An 18,023-nucleotide genomic window follows, 5' to 3' on the forward strand; every position below is an offset into this window, starting at 1 on the left:
ATGTTTGTTCTTTAAAAGTAAGAATGTACGGAGGTAGAGTATTTAGAAGATAGTGAAATCATGTGATACTTGTCATTTATTAGGAAATATTTATAATTTACCAAGACAGTGAAAATAACCTTTCTTCAAACCTCCATATACTGAAAAACCTCTCTGGGCTACAACGGGGATCAGCGACGTCATCGCTTCTTGAGTGCAGACTAGAATTGCTGAGATTTACAGGTCCCAGCCCAGATCCACGAAATGAGCATGTCCAGAATACCTGATGCCCGAGCGGTGGAAGTGCAGTGGTTTGAAAGCAGGGTGGTTGGAACACAGCGGACTTCAGAAGCAGCCGGTGGCGCAGTTCCCCGCCCCCTCAGCCCGGTCCCCGCCCCAGACCCCGAGGCAGCACAGCACACTGAGTGTAAGGGTCGGATGACCCCAGGGGGAGAGGGTGGGGAGTGGGCAGGGGGCGTGTCGGGAGGTGGTGGGGCGAGGCTGCCCAATGGGATCCCCGGGGGAGGGGTCTGCCCAATGAGCGCTAGCAGGAGGGGGGATGGGGACGACCTCCCAATGAACCGGGCAGGGGGCGGGGCCTGCCACTGGACTCTCCCGGGCGGTGGGCGGGGCTGTTTTTCCCGGACTGCTCTGCGGTGGGGGGTTTCTGGCGTGCTGAGCTCGGTATGTGGCGGCTGGCTCGCAGGCTCTGTGTGCAGACTGTGAAGGCCAGCAAGCTTTCCCGCCCTTGGAGCAGGCCCGCCGCCCTCATGTCCACTCTGCTGATCCATCATCCCCAGTATGCCTGGCTGCGAGACCTGGGGCTCCGCGACGTTAACCAGGGCGTGTTTAATGGAAGCTGGGGCGGCCGGGGAGAGGTATGCTGGCGTCCTGGAAAATTGTAGCCAAGGTTTGCCCGGAAGGCCGCAGGGCGAGCACCTCCCTTCCCATCTCCCTACTGGAGCTGAGGGGCCATAGACCGGGATGGGAAGTTCTAAAGTTGTACAGCAGAAGTTTTCTCTTGGAGAAAGGCAAGAAGAATCGAATTTAGATTTTAGCGCTGTGAGGAATCGAAGGCGTTTTGGAGCTGCTAGGAAGGCTAAGCTTCAATGCTTACTTAAACCGTATGGCAGTCTTGCTTGGGATCTGTAACAAGCTCGTCCTGGCTGAAGTTTTGTGAACTTTCTCCCCTTGAAGACTTGGTTTTCAGTATTTATTGCCTAGACTTAGCACCGTGATAAAACATAGGGTCAACAAGTAAGGTTCTTGTTGCTCCAAACTTAGGAGAATGTCTCATGCTTTCAAGGGAAATAAAGCCTTTTCAGAAACATGACATTCAACTCTAGAACTGCTTTGCTACAGGAAAAGCAACTTTTTGGCTACCCACAGCTATGGGAGATAAGGGTGATTTTAATTGTTACCATGAAATTGGGAGTTTCACCCCGTTGTCCCTTTTTTTTCTTTTTGGTTTTTGGACTTGAACCCAGGGTGTGTGCACCGGTGGCAAGCTCTCTCCCTTGGTCTGCGTCCCCTGTGGCATCTTCTATCTAGTTACTAGTGTCTTTTGAGAGAACCGCTCTTTAGTTTTATCTTTCTTTCTTTTTTTTTTTTTTTTGGTTTTTTGAGACAGGGTTTCTCTGTGTAGTCCAGGAACTCATTATGTAGACCAGGCTGGCCTCGAACTCAGAAATCCGCCTGCCTCTGCCTCCCAAGTGCTGGGATTACAGGCGTGCACCACTGCCGCCCAGCTCTTAGTTTTATCTTTTTTTCCTGGAGACTGGCCTTTTTGTAGTTTGGGCTTAGGCAGTCTGTTTCCAGACAGAGGGTGGGCAGAGTAAGGTGGAAAAGTAGTATGTAAAATTTCTCAGCTGAATATTTGACTACATTGAGGGTTAGGTGTATTTTTGTTTAAAGACTTATTTATTTATTATACGTAAATACACTGTAGCTGTCTTCAGACACCCCAGAAGAGGATGTCAGATCTCATTATGGATGGTTGTGAGCCACCATGTGGTTGCTGGGAATTGAACTCAGGACCCTCAGAAGAGCAGTCTTAACCACTCTTTGGAAGAGCTCTTAGCCACTGAGTCCAGGGTTAGGTGTATTGTGTATGAGGTGTGTTGTATACATGCCTCTAAATGATGTATTTAGATGACCAACGCATGGATCTTACAGAAAGTTCCTAATGAATAGGTGAGAAACCTAAGACTGTTCTGAGGAGTGGGTTAGTCTAGTTGTGGTAACAGAAGTTAGCCCGAAGGCTCCCTACTTTGCTTTTATAATAATTTGGGAACGATTATAATTTCTACGGATGATTGTCATTTTTTGTTTGTTTGTGTGTTTCAAGGTGATTACGACCTATTGTCCTGCTAACAATGAGCCAATAGCAAAAATCCTACAGGTAAGTTGTTACAATTCAAGCTGTTACAGGGACTGTGCTAGCCTTCTTTAGAGGCAAAGATTCCAAGCAGCACAGACGCACAGAATCATGTGGTTCTTTTTCATTCTGAGACTGTCTGCAGAGACTGTCCACTCTTGCTCCATGGAATTAGCTAGAAAAGGTGAATCAGAGAGGATTAGGCAAAAGGTCTCTTTATTGTTCTTTGGATACAAGATCAGATGTAGCCGGCCGGGGCTGGTGTTTACTGTGTTGTATAGTTAACAGTGACTTTGCACTTAGCTGTCCGGCATGGCTTGAACCCAGAGCTTCATACATTCTAGACAAGTTAGACTGCATTCCTGGTCTCCCTCTGGGTTCTGCTTCTTAGTCAACTCCAGAGGTAATTTTCTTTTTTAGAATGAAGGTTCTGATTCTTCAAATCTGGGTTGAAGCCCAAGGTTGAACTTCTAAAATGGGTCATGGGCTGTATCTAGATGAGGCTAGACCTCAACTTAAAAGCAAGGCTGGGTTATCTTTTCTTGTTTTAGACTCCAGCTGTTTTCTTCTATTTATGCTTTAGTTTAATTTAATACACATCCCCTGCTCCCTGTGCTGGGGATTGAATCCAGGGCTTCGACCGTGCTAGAGATGAGCTTTGCCTCTGAATTGCTATTCCAGCTTTATAAACAGACTTTAGGATTGTAGGCTGTTGAGATCATTATCATTCATGACTCTTAGGGACCGTAAGAAAGTTTTCACCCCTTTTACAAAGGTATGTATATTCTAGAAGGCAAGTATCTTGTGGTCAATGTGAAAACCATAGCTCTCACCTTAAAGGGAACAGGAAGTAACTTATTCTGGAGTCAAGTTTGAGTGACCATCATGCCCGGGATCCAAGATAGGCAGATTGTTTCCCCGGGGAAGCTGCTCCATAGGGTTTTATAGTTTTGCAGAAAGATGAAGACGCACACCAAGGCAATTTAAAAATACATTGGTGGCATCTCAGAGCGGCGGTTACATTGAGATGCGGACACTGCTGCTGGTGGCATTCTTTGGCTTTTGGGGACACTGTCTGCTGGTGGCATTCTTTAGCGTTTTGGTTGGTTGAAGCTGATAGATTCCAGAAGGTTTTTATTGGTTAGTCATAGGATGTTAGTTCTTTAGTCACAGCATGCTAGTTCTGACAGATGCCAGGGAGGGGCTGGACTGAATGGCTTATTCAGGGGGGTGAATACTAGCCCAGAATAAGGTAATTAGACTCAGGACTTGCAACATTCCAACATCTCTTCATTGATTAATTAATTGATTAATTCATTTTTGGTTTTTTGAGACAGGGTTTTACTGTGTAGTCCTGGCTGTCCTAGAACTCACTCTATAGGCTGGGCTGGTCTTAAACTCACAGAGATCCACCTGCCTCTATATCCTGAGTGCTGGGATCAAAGGTATGCTGCACCACTGACTGGCCTTGTTTGTAGTTCTAATCAGCCAGTCAGTATCTGCAGACACAGCTTCTTTTTTTTCTTTCTCACTTATACTTTCTCATTCCTTTTCTCTCACTCTCATTCTTGACCTAGGCCAGTATGAAAGACTATGAAGAAACCATAGACAAAGCCAAGAAAGCTTGGGACATCTGGGCAGATGTGAGTATGGCACTTATGCTCCCCACTGCAGAACGGGTCACCGGGTGGGTGTACGTAGGAAAGACAGACAGATGAACATGGGAACGTGCTGAAGTGTGCACTCCTGGGGACTGGACTGGTGTGCACTCCTGGGGACTGGGCTGATTCCTCCATGGTACCCTAAAGCCAGTGTCCTTCCTGTTTGGGATTAGAGGAATGGGTAACTTCCAAATAGATGAGAACTCCTGTGTACAGTGTCCACTGGAGCTGTGAATAGTCTCCCCCAAACCTCTAATTGAGCGAAAGAGGGGGAGCTCTTCATTCTCTGTTCCTCCTGCCTCTCCTCTGAGGCTGAGCAGGGACAGAATGTCCTCACAGTGTGCCTGGCTCCAGAGCTTTTCCAGGGGCTAAGGAGTTCCTGTTGGCTGAAGGCAGAATCTGCCCCTTCAACCCTGAGCACCACCCATCAAGAGTGTGGAGTGCGTGTGAAGGAGAGAAGGAACCACTTGGATCTTCCAGTCTCCCTCTGCCTCACCTGAGGGTTTTCAGAAAGGGGAGGAGACTGGGAGAGCCTGCCTTCTGGAGTTGTCGTGAGGATTAAATCGCTAGATCAGGCATCGCTGGCAGGTGTTAATGGCAGAAGGGGCACATGGCTAGCATCTCTACACCTTAATGCCATGTGCTGGGGGTGACACAGGCTTGGTGGCGAGTACCCTTTTCCACTTAGCCATCTCAACAGCTGCCTGGCTGTCTTGCTTTGTTTTGTTTTAAGGACGATGCAGTAAGACAGTTGTATTTAGTCTTTGTCATCCTGACGTCTTCAGTACAGACGGTCATCAGAGCTGCCTTCCGGCCTTTCTCTCCCAGCTCTCCTGGGTTTACATCATAATTGTGATTCTTCTCTACATGTTACACGATGTCCACACCGTTTTAGTATCGCATTGTGTATGCATACCAGCATAAGGATAATGCATACTTACTGGTGTTTATTATTGTGTGTCCGTGTGCACACCAGTTGTGTATGTTGGTACATGTATCACAGTCCCCTGAAGCAGGGTATTTACTAGCTTGGAAGCCAGCAAGCAAATCCCAGCAATCCTCCTGTCTCTGCCCCACTTGTGCAGTGAGGTTACTGGCATTTGCTGTAAGTCCTTCTTAAGGCTGCGAATCATCACTGAACCACCGCTCCCAGGACGTTAAACTTTCTCTATTTGTCTTGGTTGTCCTGGACAACTTGCCCTGGACAACCAGCCTGGCCTTGAACTCGCCTAGATTCTCTTGCTTCTGTCTCCTGCATGCTGGAATTAAAGGCATGTGCTGCCATACATTAAAATGGCCAAAACATTTGAAAAGAGATTTATTTATTTTATGCTTATGAGAGTTTTGCTTGAATATATAAGTCTGAGTACCACATACATGCCTAGTGCCTTCAGAGGGCAGAAGAGGGCACTGGATCCCCTGGAAGTGGAGTTACTGATAGTGAGCTGCCACGTGGGGGATGGGAACAACCTGGGTCCTCTGCAGGAGTAACAAGTACTCTTCATTTCTGAGTCATCTCTCCAACCCAGACCTACCTACCTTTCTTTTTTTGCTTTCTTTTTTCCTGCTTCGGTTTCCCAAATGCTGGAATCATTCACATGTCTTTTATTTATTTTTTGTTTTTGTTTTTGTTTTTGTTTTTTTGGATTTGATATTTTTGAGACAGGGTTAATCTGTATAGCCCTGGCTGTCCTGGAACTCATTCTGTAGACCAGGCTGGCCTCGAACTCAGAAATCCGCCTGCCTCTGCCTCCCAAGTGTCACCTGCCCTTGTGTGTTTCTGTAGAGGAAATAAAAATAGGTTTGAGATTAGTTTGTATGGTTTCAGGGTCTGTCTTTCTGAACTGATTTAAAACACTTTTTTAAAAAAGATTTATTATTATATGTGAGTACACTGTAGCTGTCTTCAGACACCCCAGAAGAGGGCATTAGATCTCATTACAGATGGTTGTGAGCCATCATGTGGTTGCTGGGATTTGAACTCAGGACCTTTGGAAGAGCAGTCAGTGCTCTTAACTGCTGAGCCATCTTTCCAGCCCTAAAACACTTTTTATTTATTATTATGATAATGATGGTAGTGATGTGTGTACGCATGGCCCATGATGTGCATCCGGAGGTCAGAGGTCAACTTTGTAGAGTTGGTTCCTTCCTTCCATCTTACGTGGGTTCTGGGGATCAAACTCAGGTCCCGAGGCTTGAGCAGGAAGCACCCTTCCCTGCGGAGCCGTCTCCTTTCCTTCCTCAGCTGGCTTTTCAGTCCATCTTCTTTGCTGCAGTGGTCGCTGTCATGATAATCTTTCCAAGCTGTTGTGCTATATTGTTTTGTTGCTGTTTTGGATTTAGTGTCTCTGTTGGGACTCCCATGTCTTATCCCACAGAGCCAGATTTGGGATTTGCATCTGGCATTCCTCTAGCAGCTTATGCAGTTTTGAGCCCCAGATGGAGTTGCTGAGTACATCAGGGAGGTCACTTAGATGAGTGAGCTGTGCCGGTAAGGGATCAACTTGAGTTGAGCAATTGAGTTCAAAGATTAGTGCAGACACAGCTTTTTCTAACAGTCCTCTTGGGCTCTGGTCAATGTGGCAGTGACTTAGAGAAGGCATAGCTGGGCCTTACACAAAAACATCAGAACAGGCTGTCATGGTCTGCAGTCTCTCTGAAGGTTCCTTCCCGTGAGGCTTTCTGCTGTCCTCGTTCCTTCTGTTGGCTTTGCATACATCGCAACAGAACACTGTTTTGTTTCATTCCAGTTAAGCCTAGTACTTTCAAAGGGAACATTTTTCTTTAAGAGAGATAAAAGCAAGGTGTAATGAAGGAACTAGTCCTACAGCCGGATATTAGGCCCAGCTCAGGCAGTAGTGCAGAGGGTGGGGAGCAAGGGTCAGCAGAGTTGGAGGGATCGAAGACACCCCAAGAACACAGCCCACAGAATCAACCGAACACTACTCAAGTGGGCTCACGGAGAGCAGGGAGCCTGCGTGGGTCTGACAGGTCCTCTGCACATATGTTATGGTTGTGTAGCTCGGTGGTCTTGAGAGGTTCCTAAAAGTGGGAGCAGGGCCTGCCTCTGACTCTCTTGCCTGCCTGGGGGACCTGTACCTCCTACTGGGGTACCTCATCCAGCCTTGATGTGCGAGCATGTGCCTGGGCCTTGTAGCTTGTTAGGCTGTATTTGTTTGATGTCCCGAAAGGGCTGCTCTTTTCTGAGGGGAGATGGAGGGAGAGACAGACGGGAAGGAGGAAGGGAAACTGCTCTTAGGTTGTAACATATGGTTGTAAGCCTGCGTGGGGTCTGGGAATTGAACCTGAGTTCTCTGGAAGAACAGGTGATCTTGTAACTGCTGAGCCAGCTCTCCAGCTCTGGGTCTGACTGTTCTTAAAGGAATTGTATTGCAGCTCGATAATGAGCTTGAAAATACCTGGTTCATCAACACTAGGGACATGTTGTCTCGGTTCCTTCTCAGTGCAGGAAGAACTTTCTTCATGAGCTAAGGAGGTTTCCTAAAGGGCTGTCACACAGCTTACAGAGCAGGTCAGCCGGCTACCTTATTTGCAGTGATGTCCCCAGGCAGTTGTATAGTAGCCACAAGATTGATTGGAGTCAATTCCATGTGTGCCCCGTGAGACTGGAGAGATGACCCAGCCGTTAAGGGCGCTTACTACTTTTGCAGAAGATCAAGTTCTTAGCACCCACGTGGCAGCTCACACACAAGCTTTAAGTCCAGGTTCAGGAGCTCAGAGGCCCACTGCTGTCTTCAGAGGGCTTCTGCACATGCATAGTGCACATGCATACTCTGAGGCACACACCTACACATATAATAAGTCATAATTATTTTTTAAAAATGTCTTACGCATGGAAGGTAGAGGACATAAATACTTGATCTCAGCTGATGTTCATCATTGTGTCTTGACTTAAAACCATGTCAGCTAAATTTGTAAGAAACATGAGGACACCGATGCCCTTCTAGGAAGGCTAGGATCTGTGCTGGGTGAGTTAATGTTACAAGGAGGACACGTATCAGAGATGACTGACTTGGCCTGGCGAGATGACTTGGTGGGGACTGCTGCTGCCATGATCTATCCCCAAGATCTATCCCCAAGACCTGCATGGGGGAAGGAGAGAATCTACTACAAGTTTGAAGCTTGTCCTCTGATCTCCCCCCTTCGCTCCCTCACACACAAAAAAAATCTACATAAATACATATTTTTGGTGCTGGAGTGATGGCTCAATGGTTGAGTGCTTGTTGCTCTTAGCAGACTAGAGTTTGGTTTCCAGCACCTACATAGTGGCTTATAACCATCTGTAAAGATCAGACACCCTCTTCTGGCTTTTAAGGGCATCAGGCACACATGTGGTGCACAGACATACGTGCAGTCAAAACATCCGTACAGATAAAATAAATAAATAAAGTGGACGTCAGCTGTGATTCTAAGGACCTGCCGCTGCTGGCGTTTTGGTGCAGACCGAGCTGAAGCGGAGCGCTGCCTGCCACAGCCGTGCTGTGTTGCACTTAGTGTTGTGCCGCTGAAGCTCCTCTGTGCCTTCTTACATGCCCATCCATTCCTTTTAGAGACTCTTCCTTTTATGGCTGCCGTGTAGTTCACAGGTCACGTTCTGAGGGGTTATCTGTGTTAGAAAGTATACAGTGATTGCTGTTTTATCTGTGTGTGTCAACGCATTTAGAAGCTCAGTTGCTAGACGCGGAGCTGCCTGCTCTAAGAATGTTGCCAGCATGATCCATCCCCACGCCGCCGCCCCCCCCCCCAAAAGCTGAACTAAGATGTGCGGGTGCTCTGGGGAAAGAGTAAAGTGGAGCCTTCAGCTTACAGCTCAGCGGGTCTCTGAAGGACGGAGTGGGAGGCATGTTAGGAGGGGTGGGGAGTGGGGCTCCAGACTGTTGTCTGTAGGAGGTGCTTTCTCTCCTTATTATTCCTTTAAGACAAAGTCTCAGGAAGAAGCCCAGACTGGCCTTGAGATTAATATGGAATTTACTCTACATAGCAGAGGGTGATCTTAAATTCCTGATTTTCATCCCCCAACCCCCTTCCGATTCATAACCATTGCCGGTTTTGTCCGTGCTTCCCAGAAGTCCAGGGTCATTAGCCGATCAAAATTCCACTCTTTTCTTAGGTTCCCGCCCCAAAGCGAGGAGAAATAGTCAGAAAGATTGGTGATGCCTTGCGGGAGAAGATCCAATTACTGGGAAGACTGGTAAAGTATTTTTGAAGTCTCTTAGTGATTTCTTAAGTATCAGTCAAGAATAGGCTGTCAAGAGTTCACGTCCATATACATTTTGTTTTGTTTGAGATTGAAGTTTTTGCTGTGTTGTCTAGCCTTGGCTCAAGCAATCCCTCTGCCTCAGACTCCTAACTGCTGGAATTCTGTGTGCTTCCTTGTCCCACTAGATTGAATCACAAAGATTGTGATTTTTAAGAAAAACAGTTTTTTTTTAAAAGATTTATTTATTTATTTATGTGCATGAGTAGTCTATCTGTATGTACACCTGTGTGCTAGAAGAGGGCATTGGATTTTACTCGGGATGCTGTGAACCACCATGTGGTTGCTGGGAATTAAACTCAGGATATCTGGAGGAGCAGCCAGTGCTCTTAACCACAGAGCCATCTTTCCAGCTCCAAGAAAAACAAATTTTGAAATCCATTTTTTTTTAGAGGAAAGAGAGAAAAGTAAAAAAAAAAAATTTACTTGGTTTAAAAGTAAAAAAGGTCATCAAAGCATGATGGATTATATGCATGATTGAAATTGTCAAAGAATTAATAAACAATATATTAAAAATAAGACAAAAAGGCAAGCAAATAAAAAATTTCACAAGATTCCTATTTTATTATTCGTCTAAAATGTTTTATTTTGTCCTCAGCTTAATGTTTAATATACAGATTCTGCTTGAGAAATTCTGCTTGGATTTTTATATTTTTAGGTATCTTTGGAGATGGGGAAAATCTTAGTGGAAGGAATAGGAGAGGTTCAGGAGTACGTGGACATCTGTGACTATGCTGCCGGCTTGTCGAGGATGATCGGGGGACCTGCCTTGCCTTCTGAAAGTAAGCCTGGAGTCAGTTGAGCCAAGTGCTTGGTGCCGTGATACAGAGCTACAAACTCTCTTCTGTGGGCCCAGGAGATGGCTTAGCAGGCTGCCCGACAACTTCAGTGGAGAAGAGACTGAGCTTTGTGTCCTCTCGTGTCTGTGTGTGTACCCACAGGCACCCACCCCAGGGCGTTACGGTTTAGGATCAAGGGCAGTGTCCGGGAATTGTAGCTATAATAAGCATGGCAGTTAGAGGCTAAGACTGGACGTGTGTAGGGACTTTCTGTCCCAGGTCCGTCCTCCCAGGGAAGCACCCCAGGCCTTGCAGGACAGAACTGGTGCTAGAATTCTTGGACTGGTGGCGAGGGCTCCATAAAGTTGAGGGTGGGGCACCATTCAGGGGTTGCCTTGTTCCAGCACAGCTGGTGGATGCAGTGCGCTGATCCCGCGTGTGAGCGACTTTATTCTGAGTCGCTACAACACCCATGTTGACTCTAGAGGCCTGTAAGCAAGGAATTGATGGCAGCAGGGCAAAGAAGAGAGTAGGAGAGAAGGTTAGACCTTCCCAGCAGGGGCTGGGATGCTGGCCTGCAGGACGGCCTGGGGATCAGGTGCTATGCCATGAAGTTACTGGACATCACCCTCCAGTGTGAGTGAGGACTGTCACTTTCCTGCATGTGCTAGTGTAAGTTTGATCAGGTCTCTGAATGCTTCTTGGCTCTGTTCTTTACAACCCCACTAGCTGTTGACTAAAATAAGCTAGCCTTTGCAGGATTAGCTTTAAAGTTTGCAATGAAATAGGAGTTTGGGGGTTTTATTTGTTTTTTTATACAGTGTCTCATCAATCCCAGGCTGGGCTGGCACTTACTGTAGAGCTGAGAAAAACCTCGAGTTGATCTTTCTGCCTCTAACTCCTCAGTGCTGGGTTACAGGCTCAGGCCACCATACCTAGCTTATGCTGTGCCAGGGATCCGAACCAGGACCTTGTACACGTGGGGCAAACAGTCTACCAAATGAGACACATCTGCCAAAAATATAAACATTTCTATTCATACTTTTAATTTCCTTATAGTGAGTGAAGTTTTTGTCATCCATCCAATATGAGCTTGTAACATGAGCTTTCTTGTCTTGAAGTTAGGTCAAGAGACAAGATCAGACCCGAGACTTACGTGTTCTGTGCTCTGTTTATATCTTACCCTCTGTGTTCACTTCTCTTGGGGGAAACCTCCTATTTCATGGCCTGTCTCTCTCTTCCAAATGGGGTCCCTAATGCCCTTACCTCTGCAGATGCTGAAGTCTGAGGTCTGATGAACACAATACAGTTGGTAAACTGGTGTAGTAATGAACAGCTCTGTTTTACATTGCATATTATGTTCTTAATCCTTTGGATCTGTGAGGAAATTCATGGAAACATCAGGAATATGCTTTTTCTAATACATATACTTTTGATCAGAAGTGTCGTGGGACTTTATTTGTATCAGGTGTGTTCACTCAGTGAGTGTTTATCCCCTCAGGACCTGGCCATGTGCTCATCGAGCAGTGGAACCCGCTGGGCCTGGTGGGAATCATCACGGCCTTCAACTTCCCCGTGGCTGTGTTTGGCTGGAACAATGCCATAGCTCTGATCGCAGGGAACGTCTGCCTTTGGTAAGAGGTTGTTCTCCGGTGTCACAATAAGGAGGTGGTGAATGAATAGCCGGAGCCATTCTCTGCACTGGGAAAGGGTTTTAGATGTATTAAAGTGTCTTCCAAACTCCTTTCTTTTTGTTTTTTGTTTTTTTTGGTATTTCCAGGGTTTCTCTGGCTGTCCTGGAACTCACTATGTAGACCAGGCTGGCCTCGAACTCAGAGATCCACCTGCCTCTGCCTCCCAAGTGCTGGGACTAAAGGCATGCGCCACCAGCGCCGGCCTGGCAGCTGTTCTTACTCTTAAGTCGTTCCTCTGTTCTGACACTTAGTACCTGGTGTGAGACTCCATACGCTAGTGATGACTCAGTCTTCCATAGAACTACCCCAGTCCAGACTGATTGATTGATTTTCTTTTTTTCCTCTTTTCTTTTCTTTTCTTTTCTTTTCTTTTCTTTTCTTTTCTTTTCTTTTCTTTTCTTTTCTTTTCCTTTCCTTTCCTTTCCTTTCCTTTCCTTTCCTTTCCTTTCCTTTCTTTTCTTTTTTCTGTTTCTCTCTCTCTCTCTCTCTCTCTCTCTCTCTCTCTCTCTCTCTCTTTCTGTTTTTTCGAGACAGGGTTTCTCTATGTAGCCCTGGCTGTCCTGATACTCACTCTGTAGACCAGGCTGGCCTCGAACTCAGAAATCCGCCTGCCTCTGCCTCCCAAGTGCTGGGATTAAAAGCGTGCGCCACCACTGCCCGGCTCTTTTCTTTTTCTTCTTTTCTTTTTCTTTTTCTTTTTCTTTTTCTTTTTCTTTTTCTTTTTCTTTTTCTTTTTCTTTTCCCTTTTCCCTTTTCCTTTTCCTTTTCTTTCTTTCTTTCTTTCTTTCTTTCTTTCTTTCTTTCTTTCAGGAAGACACTGAAATCTTGCCTCTACTTTTTAAGGGATAATATTACAGGCATGGGCTTCCATCTCCAGGATTTTATTGATCGAAAGATTGTGACAGGATCTGACTGCATTGCTGCCGCAGCCCTCTAAGCATGTCCTCAGGCCAATTTATTAGTGTTAAGTAATGCCACCAATAGAATATTCTCAGCCTATAAAGCAAAGTGTAGTTTGAAGGCTTAATGATTTGGTACCATTTGCCAAAGGAACCTATGCATTGACTGAGCTTTCTTATTGCATTGACCAACTGCCTGATAAGAAGCAACTTAAGGGAGGAAAGTGTAGTTTGTGTCACAGATGGGGTGGGGAGTGTACGGCCCATAATGGCTGAGCCAGCAAGGTGGTGGGCCGGCTTGTTCATAGCTGTTCAGTCAGGAAGCAGAGAAAGGAGACCGTTGTTGTGTATCTGGCTTCCTCCTTCTCTCTTTCTCTTCAGTCCAGGAGTCTAGCATGGGACAGTACTCCCCATGTTTGGGGTAGGTCTTCCCCTCCAGTTAACCATCTCTGGAAGCCCCTTAGCCACAGTTGACGTTTCAGTGCTGTGTGCCTCAGCACTGGCCAAGGCAGTGCGTAGTCCAGTCAGATGAACGATCATCCAGTGCTGAAAGCTAGTATGATAGCTGGGAGCTGACAGTGCCACTTAGTTCCATAGCCGTCACCGTAGCCGTCACCGTAGCAGGGTTGTTGTGTTCATGAGGTTTCGTTGTCCCTGAGACAGCGCCTGAAGGATAGGCTTCCATTTCAGTTACTAGTGCTATTTGTTGTCTAATTGGAAGCTTTTCTCTATAACTTTGTTCTTTGAAATGAAAGGTGAGCCAGGCGGTGGTGGTGCACACCTGTAATCCCAGCACTCTGGGAGGCAGAGGCAGGCGGATTTCTGAGTTCGAGGCCAGCCTGGTCTACAGAGTAAGCTCCAGGACAGCCAGGGCTATACAGAGAAACCTTGTCTCGAAAAAAATCCAAATCCAAAAAAAAAAAAAAAAAAAAAAAAAACCCAAAATGAAAGGTGTTTGCCTCTCCACAAGTTAATTCTCTCTGTCTCTCTCAAATGTCTCTAGGAAAGGAGCCCCAACGACTTCCCTCACTAGTATAGCTGTTACAAAGTAAGTATGTGTGGCTTTCTTTTTCCTGGTATAACCTATTTTGTTAGGATGACTGACAGTCACTGGTGTATGTGTGTATGTGCGTGCCTTTTTTGTTTTTCCTTGAGACAGGGTTTCTCTGTGTCCTGGCTGTCCTGGAACTTGCTCTGTAGAGCAGACTGGGCTCAAACTCAGAGATCCTCCTGTCTCTACCTCCTAAGTGCTGGGATTAAAAGCAGGCACCACCACCCCTTAGCGGGTGTTAGGGTTTTTAATGGTGGGAAGTGTTTCCTTTCATTCTTTCTTGCTTCTCATTTTCAGGGGGAGGGAGGTGGGGAACAGGGCCCCTTGTGGTCCAGGCTAGCCTTGAACTCCCTGCAAGTTCGGATCCTCCTGCCTCTACCTCCAAAGTGCTAAGGCTTCAGGCATGTGCTACCACGCCTCAGAGACTGAACCCAGGGCTTCACTAGGCAAATGCCGTCAACTGAGCTAAACAACCCCGCTTCGCCTCGCTGCCTGTGTGTGAGCAGATGCGGCGGCGGCGGCGGCGGTATATTCAAACACCTTATTTGCTGGTGGAGTCTCTTTAAATTCCTTCATCTTTCCACAACTTATTCCTTTCTAATTTCCTTACTATTTTAATGGATGTTTGGTTAGGGACCAAAGAAAAAGAACAAGGCTTTATCCGTGTACTTCCATATACTCTGATCTCTCAGACTGACTCAGACATGTCTTCATCGTTGGGCAGAAAAGATTGGATAAAAATGCTTTCTTAACCACCCAAGCAATGCTTTCATATCTTCTATTCATGCTCTATACAGTTTTTTCCTTTAGCACTCTATTTCAAACACAGACTTCAGCTTGTGTTTGCAAACTGTATTTGTAATTGGTGAGGAAAAACCCAGGTCTTGAGTGTCTGAAGAGTCAGTTGAAAAGGGGAATCGTGTGATAGGGATTTCTCTCTCATTGATAAAAATGTTCTGAACATATCTGCTGTTCCCTTCCTAGGATTGTAGCCCAAGTTTTGGAGGACAACCTGCTGCCTGGTGCCATTTGTTCCCTGATTTGTGGTGGAGCAGATATCGGGTAGGTGAATGGATGAAGGACATCCCTTCGCTGAAGGACCCTGGGTTGATTGCTGGGAATCTTCTACCACAGTAACCAAAGCCAGTGCAGTTAAGGAGGCAAGGCTACCTTCGGTGGCCATTATACTCTAGACCTGCTGGGCACTTAGTGCGCAAGCCTCCTGAGGAATACTTGGTGTTTAGTTACTGACCTACTACATTATTGGTGTTTATATTTGGGCCGATAATAATTTCCTGATACTTGATTTATTCAGAGAGCTATAAAGCAAAGCTCTGACATCCCACTCCATGCCTGAGGACTTAGCCTATTGTCAGTTTCTTAGCTGACCGTAACATGGGCTGGGGATGTAGGCCAGGAAGCAGAGGTCCTAGTACACATGAAATTCTGGGTTCGGTTCCTACCTCTGAATATACCAGGTGTGGTGACACAGGCTGTAATCTCAGAACCCTGGAAGTGGAAGCAGGAAGATCAGAGTTCAAGGCCATCCTTGGCTACATAGCAAGTCAGAGGCTGTATCTAGAAAATGTTGTTTTAACCACCATAAGACTCATATTCCATAAAACCCTCCCTTTGAAAGTGTACCACTTGGTGGCTTTTTGTTAGTTTTGTTTTGGTGTTGGGGCAGAAACCCAGGTATTATATATGCTCCCCAGGCAAGACTTCTCCCACCACGTTGTACCCTCACCTCCTGCAGAGTAGCTTTTACAACAGTCTATTTAACCTGTATTTAACCTATTTAACTCTTCGGGGGTCAAACAACCTTTCACAGTGGTCACATATCCGATATGCAGCATATCAGATATTTACATATGATTCATAACATTAGTAAAATTACAGTTATGAAGTAGCAACGAAATAATTTTATGGTAGGTGGTCACCACAACATGAGGAACTGTATTAAAGGATCACAGCATTAGGAAGGTTGGGAACCGCTGTTCTGGAATGTCCAGTGGTGTGCAGCCATTGCTGTCTTAACCCAGGATGTTTAGATCGTGCTGGAATGAACCGTCATACTATGCACGCACACCCACTTCCCGTTGCCTTCCTCACGTGTCCGACAGTCACTGGCATCCTTTTGTCTCTATGAATTTTCTTTGGGGGCCATTTTATATAAATGGAAACATATGAGTTCTTTTGTGACTCTCTTCTTTTACTTAGCATGAGGTCACAGTGTCTTGAATCTGGAACTGGCTAAAATTTCTCCAAATCGTCATGAAAGATGGGGTCATTTTTTATCACCTTAGACTTTGACTAGTTAGCTCCTAGGTGTCAAATCTGTCACCATGCTGGTCTGAGATGTGAGGCTCTTACGTCTTCGTTCCTATAGATGAGAATATTAGACAACCTGTCCTAATCCCTCTCTACTCTCCAACCCCCACAGTCCCCACAGAAGTGGTTTTAAATGTCATGGACACATGAGGGTTGTATTCTTTGGCCTACTCTTGTTCTTTAACTCTGGACATCCTTCTGTTGGCTTTGGCATAGCTCAGCAGCACACGTGGGACCTTGCTAAGCACAGCCGCCTGTCATGTGGACACTCATGACTGCGGGTTGACTCTGAGGAGTTTTATCTGAGTAATTAGATCAAACTGTGCAGTCTGCAGGCCGATGGAGGGGCTGCCCTGCATTGCTCACCTGAACGGAAGCACAAACAACTGCAAACACAGAAGTTCAAATGCATAGTCTCTGAGCTACCTTTCTTAGAACCAACTAGAAAGCCTAGACAGCTTTTAATTTTTGAAAAGCTGTATAATTTGTGAGGGGTGGGGAGAGTTTTATTGAGAAGCAAATGAAGTTGAGGTGAGGGACTGATGCTGGAAAATCTGGGTAGCAGAAGACTTGAACTTTTGATCCTCCTGCCTTTACAGATCAGCTCCTGGGATTATAGGTATAGACCACCACACCTTCTGAACACTATGAAGCAAGCTACATCCCTGACCTCAAGAGCAATGCATTTTATCTGAGTTCCTGGGGAGGTCTGAAGTGTAATGGGAGGATTTTTATTTCGAGACAGTGTTTTACTAAGTTGCCCAGTGGCTTGGAACTCACAGGTCTTAAATGTGTGATGTTCCTACCTCAGGCCCCAGGGAGCTGGGATTGCGGGCTTGTGCATCAGGTCTGCTTGGTTTTTTCTTTAAGTAAAAGATTTATTTTGTGTGTATGAGTGTTCTGCTGTAATGTACCACATGTGTACCTGGTACCTGTAGGAACCAGAAAGAGTGTCAGATCCTCCCACACTAGAGTTATAGGTGGTTGTAAGCCTGCGTGGGGTCTGGGGATTGAACCTGAGTTCTCTGGAAGAACAGGTGATCTTGTAACTGCTGAGCCAGCTCTCCAGCTCTGGGTCTGACTGTTCTTAAAGGAATTGTATTGCAGATAATGAGCCGGAAAGCACCTGGTTCATCAGCACTAGGGACATGTTGTCTCGGTTCCTTCTCAGTGCAGGAAGAACTTTCTTCATGAGCTAAGGAGGTTTCCTAAAGGGCTGTCACACAGCTCACAGAACAGGTCAGCCAGCTTTCTGTGTGGTTCTGCTTGTGAAGAGTTTGTTTCATTATCTCATGCAGACTTCCGTGTAACCTTGACTGTCTTGCCGAGGGCCCGTAGCATGCTTCTTGCCAGTACTTTTGGGTGCCAGGATTTCTAGGCGTTTTTGCTTAGGTGACCCTTTCTGTTCCCTGCAGCACAGCAATGGCCAGAGATGAGCGTGTGAACCTGCTGTCCTTCACCGGGAGCACTCAGGTGGGGAAGCAGGTGGCCCTCATGGTGCAGGAGAGATTTGGTAAGTGCTGACTCTATGATGAGGATTTGAACCAGTGTACAATAGCTGAAAGGTTTTTGCAGGGCCTGGTGGTGCGCTCTTTTAATCCTAGCACTCTAGAGGCAGAGGTAGGTGGACCTCTGAATTCAAGACCAGCCTGGTCTATGTAGTGAGTTCTAGACCAGCCAGGACTATATGGTGACCCTGTCTCAAAACAAAACAAAACAAAACAACCCCCAAACAACCCAACACTAACAAATATAACAACCCAAGCAAGTAAGCAAGCAAACAAACAAACAGAAAACTCTACAAAATAAATAATAAGGCCAGTATGGGAAGTTAATGTTACAAAATTATATTTCTGTTAGTAACAAATGAAAATGAAATTTAGAAAAATCTCCTTATGGTGATATCAAAAAAAATGGAACATCGCCGGTCGGTGGTGGCGCACGCCTGTAATCCCAGCACTCTGGGAGGCAGAG

At 46.1% G+C, this 18,023-nt stretch overlaps 1 protein-coding gene across 1 annotated transcript in view; it reads left to right on the forward strand.

The window, feature by feature from the left end:
* Positions 1-615: 615 nt before the first annotated feature.
* Positions 616-18,023, forward strand: part of Aldh7a1 (aldehyde dehydrogenase 7 family member A1) — a 36,385-nt gene continuing 18,977 nt past the window's right edge. The window contains exons 1-9 of the mRNA XM_052155720.1: positions 616-857; positions 2,327-2,380; positions 3,934-3,999; positions 9,149-9,229; positions 9,954-10,077; positions 11,576-11,708; positions 13,671-13,715; positions 14,703-14,780; positions 17,465-17,562. Of these exons, the coding sequence (XP_052011680.1) occupies positions 666-857; positions 2,327-2,380; positions 3,934-3,999; positions 9,149-9,229; positions 9,954-10,077; positions 11,576-11,708; positions 13,671-13,715; positions 14,703-14,780; positions 17,465-17,562 (871 nt within the window). The 5' untranslated portion in view covers positions 616-665. The remainder of the gene's footprint in view (positions 858-2,326; positions 2,381-3,933; positions 4,000-9,148; positions 9,230-9,953; positions 10,078-11,575; positions 11,709-13,670; positions 13,716-14,702; positions 14,781-17,464; positions 17,563-18,023) is intronic.

Source organism: Apodemus sylvaticus, chromosome 13 (assembly GCF_947179515.1).
Source record: "Apodemus sylvaticus chromosome 13, mApoSyl1.1, whole genome shotgun sequence".
Classification (NCBI taxonomy): Eukaryota; Metazoa; Chordata; class Mammalia; order Rodentia; family Muridae; genus Apodemus; species Apodemus sylvaticus.